General features: G+C 49.2%; 1 protein-coding gene across 1 annotated transcript in view; it reads left to right on the plus strand.

Moving 5' to 3' along the window:
• The first annotated feature begins 1,156 nt into the window (after positions 1-1,156).
• cd109 (CD109 molecule) overlaps positions 1,157-17,805 on the plus strand; it is a 141,673-nt gene continuing 125,024 nt past the window's right edge. The window contains exons 1-4 of the mRNA XM_038816851.1: positions 1,157-1,447; positions 6,557-6,717; positions 11,932-11,960; positions 15,220-15,444. Of these exons, the coding sequence (XP_038672779.1) occupies positions 1,371-1,447; positions 6,557-6,717; positions 11,932-11,960; positions 15,220-15,444 (492 nt within the window). The 5' untranslated portion in view covers positions 1,157-1,370. The remainder of the gene's footprint in view (positions 1,448-6,556; positions 6,718-11,931; positions 11,961-15,219; positions 15,445-17,805) is intronic.

Below are 17,805 nucleotides of genomic sequence, written 5' to 3' on the forward strand. Positions count from 1 at the left end.
CACCCAGGCCCGTGGGTGTAATTTAAGAACTAACTTGTAAATGCTGGGAGGGGTCAACTGTGAAGGAAAGGGAGAGAACAAAAGCTGTACTTTGTTCTACTTTAATGCCCTTACTGAAAATCAAATCATTCAAAGGTGTACATAAAAACAAAATAGGTTGGGAAAGGCACGAGGGTGCGGAATGAGAGAAAGGCCATTCGGCCCATCGAGCTCATTCGGGGGCCGCTCTAGAAGCTGTTCTACACCCAAACTCCGTGACCAAGCCAGTCAATCCGGGAAGAACGATTCTTCAAACTGCCGCCAGCCTGCAAAAGGTCTGCAGTACATCAGCATCAGCCACAAATAGAAAAGGACCTGCATTTGCCTAACGCCTTCGACAGCCTCAAACCTCCCAAAGTGCATTGCAACCAGTGATGTACCTTTTTGAAGGTTGTTGCAAGGTGGGAAACGTGGCAACTGATTTTAAATATCGCAAAACAATTAAATAAACTTCATAAAGGAAGGAAAATATCTATATTTGTCACAATTGTTGGGACATGTACCTGTGTTTCTAAAGGTACATTGAAAGGAATTGATTGCTGTGGTAAGCAACAGTTGCATATTCCCGAACCGTTCTCCATGTGCATTCCACTGAAAGGGGAGGGAGAGATGGTGGCAGCGAGCACAGTGGCCTGTGCTGAAGAAAATATAACTCTGCACTTGACTCAAGAATTTATTTTTTAAACATTTTTTTTCAAGTAAGGGGCAATTTAGCGTGGCCACCTACGCTGCATCTTTGGGTTGTGGGGGGAGAGACCCATGCAGACACGGGGAGAATGTGCAAACTCCGCACGGACAGTGACCCAGGACCGGGATCGAACCCGGGTCCTCGGCACCGTGAACTCCATAATTTCTTCATTGAGTCTGGAGATGGAGAGGCTGCAAGAGTGAGAGAGAGAGAGAAAGAGAGAGAGAGAGAGAGAATCAGAGAGGATGCAATGGGTGGGGGGGGGGGGGGGGGGGGGGGGAGAAAGAGAGAGACTGTGACATAGAAAGCAAACGGGTTCCGCAGGAAGAGAGACCGTGCAATAGAGAGAGGGTGAGAGCCAGGGAAAGAGAAAAATGGTGCTACAGAAGAGAGAGAGAGGGAGAGAGAGGCGAGAGAGACTGTACCTCAGGAAAAGGATTGTAGAGAAAGAGTTGGAATTCCATAGAGGGTGTGTCACAGCGAGAGAGAGCCCGTGTCAGAGAGTTAGAGATTGAGAGACTGCGACAGATAGAGGGTGTGCTACAGAGATTCCCCCACAAAGTGAGACAGCCTCTTCTGTATAGAGTGTGCCCCTGACAGAGACCGTAACCCTGAGAGGAACAAACCTCACTGGGCACACGCCATGGCATCTCTCACCCAGTCTCTCTCAGTCTGTGCCCAATTTCTCCTCGCTCTCCTCCTCACCAGCAATGCCAGCAGGTAAGTCCCAGGTTAGACCCGTACGGTATGTAATAAAGTTCTGCCGCTTTTTAAAAATGTTCTTTTGTCTGTTTAACAGTTTAATAGTAATTCCATCCTGCTATTCAACCAAGCAGAGAATGGGGGCAGGATCTGAAATTCCTTTTGAGTATAGCTTTCGGATATATTTGGTAAATGTGTGTTGCTAACAGTTTGTGTAAATCAGTGTGAAGGTTAATTAACTCCCATCTATTCTGAAACCTGTTAAAAAACCGAATGTTGAATTTGCGCTTCTCCTGGAATGTAATTATCTAAATACCTCTCTGTGTGGATGGTTTATTCCATTTAATATGTAACATGAGATTTCAGAAATATTGGCTAAATTGACCGGGTGTGTAACTGTTATCGACACAGAGATCGCATTTGCATCTTTCCTAGTGTTTAGAAAGTTTTGTACTTTAAAATATTTTCTAACCATGTCTCTTGTCTATCTGTCCGGGTATGTGAAGAGATGAAGACAAATCATGTGTCTAGTTGGACACCATCAAATATGTAACAACTTGTAAAAAAAGCATAATTATGCAAATGTTGCATATTTACACACAGGACAACTATCCACCTGATTAATGAATGTGAGGTTTTGTGTGCTTCCATGTCTAATATTTATATATAATAGATCTGTATATGTGTGTGTGTGGATCTATGCGGAAATGTGCAAATTCCAATCTTTATCAATCATGGGATAAATTTTCCAAAACAATGCTTCATCTTTGGTGGTTTGCTGCTTGAATGTTACTGTTTATACCATAACAAGCTCGAAAGCATCGGAAAGAAACACAGAAACTGACCCACGTAATGCGCACCACAGCTACTCTGACACAAACAACTGAATATATCATAGAATCATAGAATTTGCAGTGCAGAAGGAGGCTATTCAGCCCATCGAGTCTGTACGGGCCCTTGGAAGAAGCACCCTGCCCAAGCCCACACCTCCACCCCATCCCCATAACCCCAACTAATCTTTTTTGGACACTAAGGGCAATTTAGCATAGCCAATCGACCTAACCTGCATGTCCTTGGACTGTGGGAGGAAACCGGAGCACCCGGAGGAAACCCACGCACACACGGGGAGAATGTACAGACTCCACACAGACAGTGACCCAAGCCGGGAATCAAACCTGGGACCCTGGAGCTGTGAAGCAACTGTGCTAACCACTATGCTACCGCGCTGCCCAAATGTCACCACGTTGAGAGTTGGGTAAAGCTCTGTCTGGACTTCACTAGAATCCCACCTGCCATTGCCACTGACTATTGCACAACCACACAAGGCAATTGTGCGATGGGATTAAGGAGAAAAGACAACATTCCACTAATTATAGATACAACAAATAGACTATGTGACCCCTCGATACCGTATTTTGTAAAACTCATCAATAGTATATAAATGATTGAGAATTTAAGAAACTTAGCCTGCCAATATATGACAGACTCTAATACAAAATACGGAGAGTAACAGACCTTTCATTTTTATTCCTTAAATTAAACAGACCTCTACTTTGCAATCATAGAATTTACAGTGCAGAAGGAGACCATTCGGCCCATCAAGTCTGCACCGGCCCTTACAAAGAGCACCCTACTGAAGCCCACGTATCTACCCTAGCCCCATAACCCACTAACCCCCACTTTACATTTTTTGGTCACGAAGGGCAATTTATCGTGGCCAATCCACCTAACCTGCACGTCTTTGGACTGTGGGAGGAAATCGGAGGAAACCCACGCAAACACGGGGAGAACGTGCAGACTCCGCACAGACAGTGACCCAAGCCGGGATTCGAACCTGGGACCCTGGAGCTGTGAAACAACTGTGCTAACCACTGTGCTACCGTGCTGCCCTATTATATTGTATTGTAATTATTTATAAACTGAAATGTTCATAATTGTGCAACTCTATTATTAGTTTGCACTTCATTTTTTGACAATTATCTACAACTTTTACAAATACTTTTATAATTGTATCACTGTCACAATTTGGCACCTGTCAATAAATCAACGATGTACCTTGACTTCCATGTTAAGAGGAGGCAGTTGTAATTTGACACCTGGTGATAGGACCTGTTTGCATTGCTGGTGTTAATGGAGCTACGATAACGATACATTGAATTATTACCACCCTATTAATACCAGGCAACGACAGTGAAAATCAACACCTATCCTTTGACCATGTTAGTATACTGCCAACCCCACCCCCTCCCATTCCTTATTCCAGATAAATGAGATTAGCTCTACCCCAGGGCGGCGAAATCACCCTCTATCAATTGTTTTTTTTCTAGTCTCTATAGAGTTTTACACAGTGTGGAAAATTCTGGAAATACTGAGCAGGTACAGGCAGCATCTGTAGGGAGAGAAGTAGAGTTAAGGAGATGAATGTTATAGAGGTGACTGGAGTCCACCACTGAGGGCGAAAGTGGGGGGACAAACTAACCTTGGCGGACACGGGAACACGGGACAGGATCTTGTCATCCTTAGCCAATTCGGTGGTTACTGCCGGGGCTGCTGCCTGCATTAAGAATGGCAGCCTCCCATCAACAGCTATCACCCAACCAGATAACTGGCAGCTCAACTGCGCCATGGAGAGCGGTGGCCATTGCTGGGACTGGACCTGGGGAAGGAAGGCTCATCGACGGTCATCTTAAACCTATTAAACTGAGTCTAGGGTTGTTGGCATCAGTCAGGGAGGCCTGGCAAGGTGGGTCAGTGGTCTCTGAGGGCAGGATGTACTGTTGCTGCGGGAGCAGACACTGCTGCTGGCGAGGATTGAGGGGGACCTCTCTGTGGGCCAAAAAGTGCCCAAATAGGAACACCCAACCCCAAGATCTTCCAATTCCACCCCCCACTCCACGCCAAAGCTTGATTGCTACCCTTTCCACATGCATTCAATCTTTCCATCACTGATGAACAGTGACAATAAGATGCCCTGCAGGAACTCACCAAGGATCCTTCGGCATCTCCTTCCAAATCCTCGGCCACTGCCACCTAGAAGGACAAGAGCAGCAGATTCCTGGGAACCCCACCACTTGGAAGTTCCCCTCCAAACCACACACCACCCTGACTGGGAAATATATCACCGTTCCGTCGCGATCACCAGGTGTCAAGATCGTGGAACTTCCCCCCGAACAGCAATATGGGCGTACCTAACCTCAGCGACTGTAGGGTTCAAGAAGGCAGTGCACCACTACCTTCTGAAGAGCAACTAGAGGTGGGCTATAAATGCTGGCCGAACCAGCGGCACCCGCATCCCGTAAATTAATTTTGAAAAAGTGCTGGTAAAATCTCAGCTGAGGTTGGAAGAGGCCGTTTGTGGCTCAATTAGGCTTTGGGTGGAAGGGCCGTGCGTGACCTCTTCCCTCGTTGATGGCAAGGTGGCATGGCAGAAGGAAGATATCAGCATGCCACCCAGCCGCTTCCCTCACTTATCCTGCCAGTCTTTCTGAGTCCCAGTCCAACTTTCCATGTTTGTGTCCTTTCAGTTCCTGATTAAGGTCATCAATCTGGAGTATCCATAGATGTTTAATCTGATTAATATTTCCAAAATCTGCCATTTATATTTCAGATTTACAGTGTCTGCAGTAATTTGATTTTTACTATTATCCAGTGCAGCACTCACATAGTCTCCAACACAGAAACAGGCCATTCGGCCCTGCTGGCCCATTCTATCATGCAGGCTCCACACGACCCTCTTCCCACTCCTGTGGTGGTTAGTTCCATGTTGAAAGAAATGCCCCCTGGTGGCTGGGTTGAGAAATGCGCTGCGGTACTGGGTCATCCAGTGGACGTTCCGTCCCCGACCTCAAGAGAAGGGGAAAATAACAGTTTCCAACAGAGGGGGGAAGAACAAAATGAGCCAGGGCTTCTACCGTTCACCATCATCCCCTGACTGCAGTTGGCGAGTGTGGAAGGGAAACGTTCGATGAGAAGGTGGCTTACTATCATTCTTTAGTGCTCTTTCCAAGAGCCGGTGCTGACTCGATGGGCCGAATGGCCTCCTTCTGCACTGTAAATTCTGTGGTCTATGACATCACCCTTGAGCAAGCCTAGCTCTAACTTTACTGACCTGCCTTGCACATGTAGGAGCATCAGAAGAGGCGCCTTGAGTTCGGCCTGCCATTTAATTAGATCATGGTTGACCTGAATCTGAATTCCAACCATTTACTGTTGTTTTATTGCCCCAGTCCACTTGCCTCATACAAATCTTTGAACGTCTGTGTCGAGATTTTCCACTGTCCTGCAGTCTCAAGGGGTTTTTGGGGGAGGGAGATCCAGACTCCCTCTACCCCTTGTGTGACACGGGCAGCATGGTAGCGCAGTGGTTAGCACAGTTGCTTCGCTGCTCCACAGTCCCAGGTTCGATTTCCGGCTTGGGTCACTGTCTGTGCGGAGTCTGCATGTCCTCCCCGTGTCTGCGTGGGTTTCCTCCGGGTGCTCCGGTTTTCTCCCACTGTCCCGAAAGACGTGCAGGTTAGGTGGATTGGCCATGATCAATTGCCCCTTAGTGTCCAAAATAAAAGGTTAGGTGGGGTTACTGGATTACGGGGATAGGGTGGCGGCGTGGGCTTAAGTAGGCTGCTCTTTCCAAGAGCCGGTGCAGACTCGATGGGCCGAATGGCCTCCTTCTGCACTGTAAATTCTGTGGTCTATGACATCACCCTTGAGCAAGCCGAGCTCTAACTTTACTGCGTATTCTGCCCCACCCCCCCCCCCCCCCCCCCCCCGAGGAAATATTTCACCTGAGGAAATCGTTTTCCTTGCGACCCAATCAAATGCTTTGATCGCTTCAATCGCTTCGAGCTGGCACAAGTCTGTCCCTTTGGGGGGGGGGTGTTTGGAAGGATATGGGGCGTGGATAACTGGGAAAAACAACCAATTGTATGGCATTGGGTCAAAACCATGGAATCCTCCACCCCGAACAGCGCTGTGGGTGTGTATCTACATCACATGGACTGCAGCGATACCACCTTCAGAAGGGCAATTAGGGATGGGTAATGAATGCTGACCCAGTCAGCGACGCCCACATCCCAAGAAACAATAAGAAAAATTGAATGAGTGACCATGTTTCTCTTTTATGTGTTGAAGGCCGACCTATTTCATCACGGCACCAAGAAAGTTTTCCCCCAGAATGAACATGACCTTCACAGTGTATCCACTGCTGGACAACCTATCCCCTCTGCGGATAACTGTACAGATCAGTAAGAATGGACAGAATCTGAGCAGTGCGGAAGGCACCTTCCCTCCAGGTAAGATAGACAAGGTTAAAAGGAGGCCCAATATCCCTTCTGCATTACCAGGAGAGGTATGGCGGAGTTTTTAATTTCTTTACAATGACGAGCTCAGTGAGTCGCACTCCCACCCACAACGATTATGTAATGAACTCCAATTGGCTTTATTGGTTGGCCAATTGGAGTATGAGCTCCCTCAATGATAGCTCATTGAGGGGGCCATATAAGCACCTGTGTAGGCTTTGTGAGCCAGTCTTAAGTTTTTTTAAAATTTTAGATTACACAATTATTTTTTCCAATTAAGGGGCAATTTAGCATGGCCAATCCACCTACTCTGCACATTTTTGGGTTGTGGGGGCGAAACCCACGCAGACACGGGGAGAACGTGCAAACTCCACACGGACAGTGACCCAGAGCCGGGATCGAACCTGGGACCTCAGCGCCATGAGGCGGTTGTGCTAACCACTAGGCCACCGTGCTGCCCGAGCCAGTCTTAAATTGACTGGACTGCTAGCAGCACTGTTTGTAGCTGCTCCTGTAATATCGTTATTGTAAATAAATATTGGTGTGGTGACGGAACTCCTGCCTCCCGTGGATTACTACAGATTATGAATCATGTGCTTACCAAGGTCCACAAAACAAACCTGTGTTTGCAAACCTCCCCCCCCCACACTGTAATGATATTGATATGAAATAGGTCGGGTTTTATCTGTTAACTAATAATTGCACCACTTTTTAAACCTTTGTTGCCTTGAAAACTGACCATCTCGCTGAATGGGAATTGCTCAATTTGTTTCCATATAATTTGGTCTTTGACTGCATTCCGGGCAGAGGCTTTAATATGTTGCTGTTGTGGGAATGTTCCAGGAGAAAAGAAGACTAGAAGGTTGTTTCAATGGTTGGGCGTGGCCATGTGAGGGATCAAGTGTTAAAGATTCTCTAGTCTGATCCTCTCCCTATTGATGGAGCTGCCTTTTCTACGTAATCTCTCAGCTGGAATTGGTGTGTGTTTATAAAAGCCATTGTAGGAACTCTAATCGATTCCCACAAATTGAGTTTGTTCTCCTTCTTTAGAGAATGGGTGGTGCACATTATCCTTTCATGGTTCGTGCAACATTCTCGCCTCTGTACTGCTGGGGGTGCTGTCCTGCTGGAGTGCTGCATTGCTGGTGGTACTGTACTGCTGGGGGTGCTGTACTGCTGGAGTGCTGCATTGCAGGAGGTGCTGTACTGCTGGTGGTACTGTACTGCTGGGGGTGCTGTACTGCTGGAGTGCTGCATTGCTGGTGGTACTGTACTGCTGGGGGTGCCAGGTCCCTGAGGGAGACAGTGGGCGCAATTCTCCAAAAGGGAGACAAACAGCCGAAGCCGGAGTGAAACCCGGAGTGTTTCACTCTGGCACAGAGGCCGCTCCTCACCCCCTATTCTTCCCCCCCCCCTTCCCAGGGGGCTAGGAGCGGCGGCGCGGGAATCTCGGGCGCGGGCCTTGACGCTTGCGTGAAAGCAGCGCGTCGGGAATGACGCGGCCGGCGGCGCCTAAGTGATGTCAGCCGCGCATGCGCGGTTGCCGTCTTCCCTTCCGCTGCCCCACAAGAAATGGCGGCTTGATCTTGCGGGGCGGCGGAGGGAAAAGAGTGCGTCTTTTAGAGACGCCGGCCCGACGATCAGTGGGCACCGATCGCGGGCCAGACACCACTTGAGCACGCCCCTGGTGCTCGATCCACCCTCCGCCCCCCACAGGCCCCACACACAGCGGTCGCGCGCTGTTCACGCCGGCAGCGACCAGGTGTGGTTGGCGCCGGCGTGTACCGGTCGGGTTCGGCAGGCCGCTTGGCCCATCCGGGCCGGAGAATCGCCGGTCGCCGTTAGAAACGGCAAGCGGCGTTTCTCCGAGCGGCCTGTTGCAAAACGCGACACGCCATTTTGGGGGTGTGTGGGAGAATCGGGGGGGGGGGGGGGGGGGGGTGCCAGGGTGGCGTTGCGTGATTCGCCCGGCCCTCCCGTGATTCTCCCATCCGGCCTGGGGGGGCGGAGAATTGCGGCCAGTATCTTGGCGGCCATCGGGGAACTCCACGTAGGCATACTGGGGTTGGCACGGAGCAAGTGTACCCTGTCCACCAAGGGGTCCGCCTTGTGAAGTCGGACGTGCCTACGGAGCAGGACCGGTCCTGGAGCTGCGAGCCAAGTCGGGTGTGACACCCCGGATGTGGACTTCCTGGGGAAGGTAAGAAGTCATTCATGGGGTGTGTTATTTGTAGCGGTGCACAGTAGTGACCGGATGGAATGTAGTACACCAGGGAGGACCTCCTGCCAGCGAGAGGCTGGGAGGTTCCTGGACCGTAGGGCCAGCTGGACGGCCCTCCCAACCATCCCGTTCTCCCTCTCTACCTGCCCGTACATCCCCTAATACAGGTGTACACAGTGGTTCACCACTCTGGGGGTGCTGTACCGCTGGGTGTTCTGTACTGCTGGGGAGTGCTGCACTGTTGGAGTGCTATACTGCTGGGGAGTGCTGCACTGCTGGGGAGTGCTGGATTGCTGGGGAGTGCTGCACTGCTGGAGTGCTGTATTGCTGGGGAGTGCTGCACTGCTGGAGTGCTGCACTGTTGGAGTGCTGCATTGCTGGGGGTGCTGCACTGCTGGAGTGCTATACTGCTGGGGAGTGCTGCACTGCTGGAGCGCTGCATTGCTGGGGGTGCTGCACTGCTGGAGTGCTATACTGCTGGGGAGTGCTGCACTGCTGGAGCGCTGCATTGCTGGGGGTGCTGCACTGCTGGAGTGCTATACTGCTGGGGAGTGCTGCACTGCTGGAGCGCTGGATTGCTGGGGAGTGCTGCACTGCTGGAGTGCTGTATTGCTGGGGAGTGGTGCCCTGCTGGTCTGCTGTACTGCTGGAGTGCTGCACTGCAGGAGTGCTGGATTGTTGGGGAGTGCTGCGCTGCTGGAGTGCTGCACTGCATTGAGGAGCTCCGGTGAGCGGAGATCCTGAGTACAGGAAAGGATCAAGACACCATTTTTAAATGGCGCCCAATCTCATGACCTCCACCCCCACCCCCCCAACCGACGCAGCCCCCGAAACCCCACAATGCCCCAACTCACCTGTCGGCGGTCCCGACATCCCATCACATATGGATTGGGTACCCTTAGGCGCGATACCTGGCCTGGAAACAATGCCAGCTTGGCACCTTGGCACTTCAACCCTGGCACCCTGCAGTGCCCCTGCCAGCCCGGCAATGTCACCGGGGCACCTTGTCAGTCTGGCACCTCGGTGGCGCTGCCCAAGAGCCTCCGATTGCCTGGGAGATCCCCCCCATATACCATTCCGTCTAGTCCCTGTTTGTGGTGACCTGTACTCAATGGTGCCCGGCAGGGTCTCCAAGGCAAGGCTGGTAGATTCCTGGTGGCCATTCAATCTGGCGAAGGCGGAGGTAAGTCACCTTCTAAGCCGACTTCACTCTGCGAGACAGGAACCCGCCAATTTTGGGCAGGATCCAGATCGCGACATTTCGCGTGATTTGGTTAGATCTCACGAGGCATAATGGATGTCAGCATCTACCGGCTGCATCACATCCCCGCTTGGGCACAACGCGGCTGTTAGATCCCTGAATCCCTTCAAACCCTGAATGCTCTCTACTCCAAACACTTTCTCAATTCCACCTTTGGTTTAATCGGCACTCATGTGTCTTCCTCTGAACTAATTCATTCTCAAAACTGTGACACTCTTCACTTCACTCAATCCTCTCTAAGTTTAAAAGCCTTTGGCACGGGATCACCTGTATTTCTGGATTTGAGGTTTTTTATATTTCTAGTAATTTTAACATTATGACATCAATCCTGGGAGCTCTGGATTGAATCATTTTCCTGGCCGTTTTGGAGGGTAACAGGCTGAGAAATATTGGAATTCTCTTATTCTGGCAGTGCAACGAGGTGCATTTATGTAGCACCGTTAACATCCCACAGTGTCTCACAGGAGGCCAATCAAACAAAATTTGACACCTTGTAGAGGAGATATTTGGGATGCATAATCAAACAGGTGATAGGTTTTGTGGGATGTCTGTGGTGAATGTATTATACTAATAATCCACCAGTGTATTTGTCTCTGTGCTGTTGTTGCCCTTGTATTTGTATCTGTGCTATGCTGTTACCCTTGTGAGCTTCTCCTATGGGCCATTGTATGGCATTATCCATAGGGGAACATGTTGGGGCATGTATGGCTCCGCACATGACTGCTCCCCTTGAAGTGAGGTATAAAGAGCAGTCGACCTGAAGGCGGTTCTCAGCATTGGTTCAGTCGCAGGCAGGCACTGTTCTAAGTTGATTAAAGCCACGGTTTACTTCTACTCATGTTTCGAGTGAATTGATGGTCGCATCAATGTTTTAAGAGAGGAAAGTGAGAGGGAGAGAGAGGAGGATGGTGGAGGTTAAGGACCAGGCCACCAACGATGGAACTTGGGGATGCTCAGGGTTGTGGTGCCGAAGGAGATCAGGGAGATAGGGAGGAGTGTGGCCATGGAGGGATTTGCAAAGAAGGATGAGAATTTTAAATTCAGGGAGGCATAGTTGCATTTCTTGAGTATAGTGTACAGTATTGGACTCCTTATTCGAGGAAGATTATAAATGCATTGGAAGCAGTGCAGAGAGTTCAGAGACTAATACCTGGAATGGGTGGCTTCTCTAATGAGGAAAGGTTAGACGGGCTGGATCTGGAAGAGTAAGAGGCGATTTGATTGAAAGATCCTGAGGGGTCTTGACAGGGTGAATGTGGAATGATATTTCTTCCTGTGGGGCAGTCCAAAACTAGGGGTCATCGTTTAAATCTAAATGATCGCCTATTTGAGACAGAGATGAGGAGAATTTGTTTTCTCTCGGAGGTGTCATGCATCTTTGGATCTCTCTTCCTCAAAAGCCGGTGAAAGCAGAGTCTTCGAATATTTTTAAGACAGAGCTAGATACATTCTTGATAAACAAGGGGGTGAAGGTTATTAGGATCAGGAGGAAATGTGGAGTTAAGGTTAAAATTAGATGAGCCGTGACCTTATTGAATAGCGGAGCAGGTCAAGGGGCCGAGTGGCCTCCTCCTGCTCCTATTTCGTTCATTTGTGGATGCAGTTCTCAATTCAGGAGCAATCCTTCGACTGTGCAAAAAGAATGAAACAATATTATATCTAATTCTTTGTCACTTTTTCACTTATGATGACTAATGGAAGGTATTCTCTGTGTTGCACCTTTCAGGTACTACAGGAAAATTGGTACTTCCAACAGTAAGTATTATATTACAGTAATGAAGATGTGTAAGATTAGATTCAGCATAAGGCTTGATAACACTTAGCTTCCTCACATTGGCGACTGAAGCAGGTTCACAATCCTGCAGGATACTCCGAGAGTCTCCTAGATTAGGACATCAAGAGATACAACACCCGGGGCAAAAAAGTCTCAAGGTCCAGTCGACGTTTAAGGGCGGGATCCTCAAATGGCTGATGCCAAAATTGTGAAACGCGAGTGGTCGGAGAATAGGTTCCGACGCTAAGTTTGACACCAAATCGCAATTCCCCGTCACCTAGACAGCGGCGTCAGTGCGTTCCGGAATGCACATACAGTAAACTCCGTTTGCTTATCATTAGCGGACCTGACCCGGTATTCTCCGGCGCCTCCGCGATTCTCCGCCTCCGACGGGCCGAGTTCCCAATGGTGCGGTTCACTTACGCTTTTAAAAATCGTGAAACTGGCGTCGTGGCTGCTGAGGGAGAGAGAGGGGGTACAGAAGATGTCTGACATCGCCATAGTTTGCTGACAGTTGTGCCGCTGGATGGGGGGCTTCTGCCAGGGCAGGGAGAGTATGACGGGGCGGCCAGGTGATGGGCTGTGGGGTCAGGGTGGGCGGGCATGGACCACAATTGCCACAGCCGGAAATACTACACCTGGGAGTAACACCTGCGCACATGGCTGACAGCTCACTTTGAAATTAGGGTTACGGGTCATATTGGTGTCCCCCCCAGTCCACCCCCCCCTGTGTGTCCCCTGGCCCCAGCCGACCCATCATGTGTATGGACCTGCTCCAGCACAACCAGTGCCATCTTGTTGGCTGGGATGAGTGTGTGTGGGGAATGTAATGCGTATGTGTGGCTGCAACTTGTCAGCCTCCCGAGTGTTATGGGAGAGGTGTTTTCAGAACCCCAAAATGTATCATGGAGTTCAACCAACCCCCACCTTTAATGGATTGTTGCTTCTGAAGCACACAGCTTGTTCCCCAGGTGTAGTATTACAATTATGGACACGTGGTTTTTAAAACAAAACAATGTTTATTCCATTAACTCAAATTAACCTTTTAAATAAACATTGGATCTCTCAACACCCCTGACTTCAAAGATAACCCGGAAAATAATACAGCACTACCCAATCCTGAAAACCGTTCCTTTACACATCCAAAAGACTTAACAAATCCTTCAAACAGAAGCACATTAGATTTAAATTCAATACTGAGACCTTTTTACAATTCCGATTTCACCAAAGGATTAAGAGATAGTCCTTCATGGCAGAGCTCACCAGCAATGCAGCTCCCAGCCACACCCAAGCTTTCTTCAAACTGAAACTAAAAACTCCCAAAAAAGCAGGAGTGAGCTCAGCTCCACCCACTCTCTGACATCACTATTTTCTTAAAGGTACATTGCTTAAACACCCATTTCTTAAAGGTACTCTCACATGACACGGGTGTCAATCATGGACCGGCAAATTCTGCACCGTTTTTCATTGGAATCGATTGTATTCCATGTGGCACCGGTGCTAGCCCTCAACAGTCGCCGAATCGGTCCCGGTTCGCTGTCGTGAAAGTCCCCAAATCTTGCGTCGGATTCAACACATGGGGCAGGATTCTGCCCTACCCGGAGGGGCGGACGGAGAAATCCTGCCCATAGTCTCAGAAACAAAGATTCCGCCCCATTATGTTTTAGATTTTCTTTGAACGATTGCTTATTAGTTATTAAACTAACTGACACTGAAAGCCCCTGAGGGTAGATGTTCACAGGAGTTACCTGCAGCAAGGCACCAATCCTGCCTTCAGTCAATATTGGAAAGCTGCACTGATGGGTGTTGAGGGCCCCTGTTCTAACTCCCTGAAAGTGGATGGATTTTGATTGGGATGACATTGGATTTGGGGCCTCGGTAAACCTGGGCCTTCACCCAAAGGCAAAATTCTGCATATGCTGGAAATCTGAAATAAAAACAAAAAATGTTGGAAATGATTAGGCTGGGATTCTCCTTCCCGCCGCACCAGGGACGGGATTCTCTCAGCCCAGGGCCGGGCCAGAGAATCCCCGCGACCGGCGATAATCGCGCCACGCCACCCCGATGCCGGCATGCGATTCTCCGACGTAGTTGGTGCGCCGCCGGTCGGGAGCCGCTCTACGCGGCCGGCCTGCCAATTCTCGGCCTGGGATGGGCCGAGCAGCCGGCACTGTCCACACCTGCTCTCAGCTGGCGGGAGCGTGGCGCTGAAGGATCCAGGGCCGGTCTGTGTGCGGGGGCGGGGGGGGTGGGGGGGCCCGTCCCCGGGGTGGGGACTCCGACGTGGCCTGACCCGCAATCGGTGGGCCGGCCTCTCTGGCTGGCGGCCTCCTTTGCTCTGTGCCGACCCCTGTAGTCCTGCGCCATGTTGCATCGGGGCAGGCGCATTGAAGGAAGCCACTGCGCATGTGCGTGTTGGCACCGTGCCACTGCGCATGCGCGGTTCCCGTGGTGCCCAATTGATGCCAGGATCAACAGCTGGAGCAGCGTGAATTGCTCCAGTGCAGTGCCAGAATTGCTGATCCTGAGGCCGTGTTGATGCCGGGAAGAAATGCGACGTCGTTTTCGACGGAGTCAACACTTAACCTCAGGATCACAGAATCCCGCCCAGGATTCCCTGTGCAGCGCATCCCCGGGATTCTCTGTCTTGCCAGCCGGCCAATGGGGTTTCCCATTGCGGGCAGCCCCGTGCCGTCGGGAATTCCTGTGCTGCCGGCCCAATGGAGAATTCCGACAGCGGAGAATCCAGCCCTTAGTGTCTGCGGAGAAGGAAACAGGGTTAAAGTTTCACGTCGAAGACCTCTCCTCGGAACTAGAAAACATTAGAGATTGAACGGGTTTTGAGCAAGGAAAGGTGAAGGGCAGGTGGGGATGGGGGCTGGGGGGAGGCAAGAACCAAGGGGAAGGCGTGTGATTGGTTGAAAGGAGAGATTAAATGACAGAAGGGATGAGGGCACAGCGTCAATTTCTTGATGTGTATTTCTGGCCATTGTTTAGATTAAGAACGATTTGAAGGGGCTGGTTTAGCACAGTGGGCTAAACAGCTGGCTTGTAATGCAGAACAAGGCCAGCAGCGCGAGTTCAATTCCCGTACCGGCCTCTCCGAACAGGTGCCGGAATGTGGCGACGAGGGGCTTTTCACAGTAACTTCATTGAAGCCTACTCATGACAATAAGCGATTATTATTATCATTATTATTGTGATCTCAAGGTTTTGGTCTCTCTCTCTCTCAACCTCTAGGAAGGTCTGTCAGCCAGTCACTATCAGCTGGTGGTACGGGGATATGCCGAGGAGAGTTTGCTGTTTCACAACTCGACTGACGTGGAGGTAGTTACGGAAACTGTCTCCACCTTGATCCAGACGGACAAGGCACTGTACAAACCAGGACAGGCAGTGAAAATCCGAGCCATCTGCATCTACCCTGATCTCAAACCATTCCTCGGGAAAATCAGCATCATTATTCGTGTGAGTGTTACAATTTTGTCTTCTTTGCTCCCTCATTCCTGCCGAAATGTAACTGTGAGCCGACAGCTTTATTGTTCATGGGATGTGAACGTTGCTGCCTCGGCCAACATTCTTAATTGCCCTTGAGAAGGATGTGCTGAGGCTCCATCGTGAACCACTTAGTGCTCTGACAGAGTTTGATCATTTTGGCCGTTGCAAGTCAAGGTGGTGTATGGCTTGAAAGGGATGTTGAAAGTGATGGTGTTGCCTTTGTCCCTTCAGATGTTAGAAGTCACAAACTTGAAAGGTGCTGTTGAAGGAGCCTTGATGAGTTGCTGCAGTGCATCTTGTAGATGGTACACACGGCTGCCACTGTGTGTTGGTGCTGGAGGGAGCAAATGTTTAAGGTGGCAGATGGAGTGCTGGTCAAGCAGGGCTGCTTTGTTTCTGAATGGTGTTGAGCTTCCTCCAATGTTGCTGGAGCTGCATTCATCCAGTATTCTGTCACACTCCTGACATGCCCCTTGTCGAAGCTGGAGAAGCTTTGGAGAGTCAGGAAGCAAGTTGCCCATCTCCTCATAATTCCCAGTCTGTACCTTCTCTCCACAGTATTTATATGGCTGGCCCAGTTCAGTTTCTGGTCAATAGTAAATCCCAAGGTGTTGACAGTGGGGGAAGCAGCAGTGGTAATACTGTTAAATGTCAAGGGACGATGGTTAGATTCCCTCTTGTTGGAGGAGATGGTGATTGCCTGGCCATTGCCTGGATTATGACTGTCAGTGACATTATCTTCATAGAATTTACAGTGCAGAAGGAGGCCATTCGGCCCATCGAGTCTGCACCGGCTCTTGGAAAGAGCACCCTACCCAACCCCATACCTCCACCCTATCCCCATAACCCCATAACCCAGTAACACTAAAGGCAATTTGGACCCTAAGGGCAATTTATCACATTAGTCTACACACTCAACCTGATTATAGTTTGATATTGTAAACATTTTAACAGATTTTGTCTAAAGTAGCGGAATGCCACTGGGGGGAACAGAGTTAAACTATGAGGACAGTTACAGGCTTGAGCATTGGCAATTTAGGAGTGATCGAATTGAGGTGTCGGAGACGGTTAATGGGTCGGATTGGGAAAAATCGAAATAAACTTGTCTGGACAGGAATGGACTGGAGCCTGGCTGTTTGGGGGAAACGTTAGGAAGGACGTCTTCACAAGAAGGGGAGTGAAAAGCTATGACTTCCTGTCTCCAAAAGCTGTTGAGTCTGAGGATCAATTTGAAAGTTGGATGACTGTGATCAATAGATATTTTGCCAGCCAGGTTTAATCAGGTATAAGGAACTAATAGTGTTTTCACTCAGCTTGGCTATAATCCAACTGACTGGTGTCAGACAGTCTACTGAGAGGTAATAAATTAACCTTCTGTTACGACCACTACAGATGCCACTTGCTGAGCAAGCCAGATTGCAAAGGGAAATCTGTCTTCCGGATCATACCTTTTTTTAGCATTTTGAAAATGAGGAGGGAAAGCTACTGACCCCAGAAGCACAGTAAGAAGTCTTACAACACCAGGTTAAAGTCCAACAGGTTTGTTTCAAACCACTAGCTTTCGGAGCACTGCTCCTTCCTCAGGTGAAAGCTAGTGTTTGAAACAAACCTGTTGGACCTTAACCTGGTGTTGTAAGACTTCTTACTGTGCTCACCCCAGTCCAACGCCGGCATAGAACAAAGAAAATTACGGCACAGGAACAGGCCCTTCGGCCCTCCCAGCCTGCGCCGATCCAGATCCTTTATCTAAACCTGTCGTCTGTTTTCCAAGGATCTACTTCCTCTGTTCCCCGCCCATTCATATATCTGTCTAGAACAGGGGTGGGCAAACTTTTCTGTGCAAGGGCCACATTCAGAAATTCACAATTTTAAAGGGCCGCATAGTATATTAAGTAAAATAATTAATATTTAAAATAGCCAAAATAAAAGGTTTTAAAGAAAAAAAAAGCAATTAATTTTTATTAATTAATATTTTAAAGTAGAAACTTTACATGAAACACATTTATTTGAAAAACAAAGTAACTCAGTTTAAAGAAAAAAAAGCAATTAATTTTATTAATTAATATTTTAAAGTAGAAACTTCACATGAAACACATGTTGTGCCGAGCAATGATCACCCTACTCAAGTCAACGTATCCACCCTATACCAGTAACCCAACAGCCCCCTCCATTAACCCTAAATTATTATTTAAAAATTTTTTTTTTAATGACTTGATCTTGGTGGGCCGCATAAGGGCCGTAGTTTGCCCACCCCTGGTCTAGATGCATCTTAAATGATGCTATCATGCCAGCCTCTACCACCTCCGTTGGCAAAGCGTTCCAGGCACCCAC

The sequence above is a fragment of the Scyliorhinus canicula genome, chromosome 1 (genome assembly GCF_902713615.1).
Source record: "Scyliorhinus canicula chromosome 1, sScyCan1.1, whole genome shotgun sequence".
NCBI classification, from domain to species: Eukaryota; Metazoa; Chordata; class Chondrichthyes; order Carcharhiniformes; family Scyliorhinidae; genus Scyliorhinus; species Scyliorhinus canicula.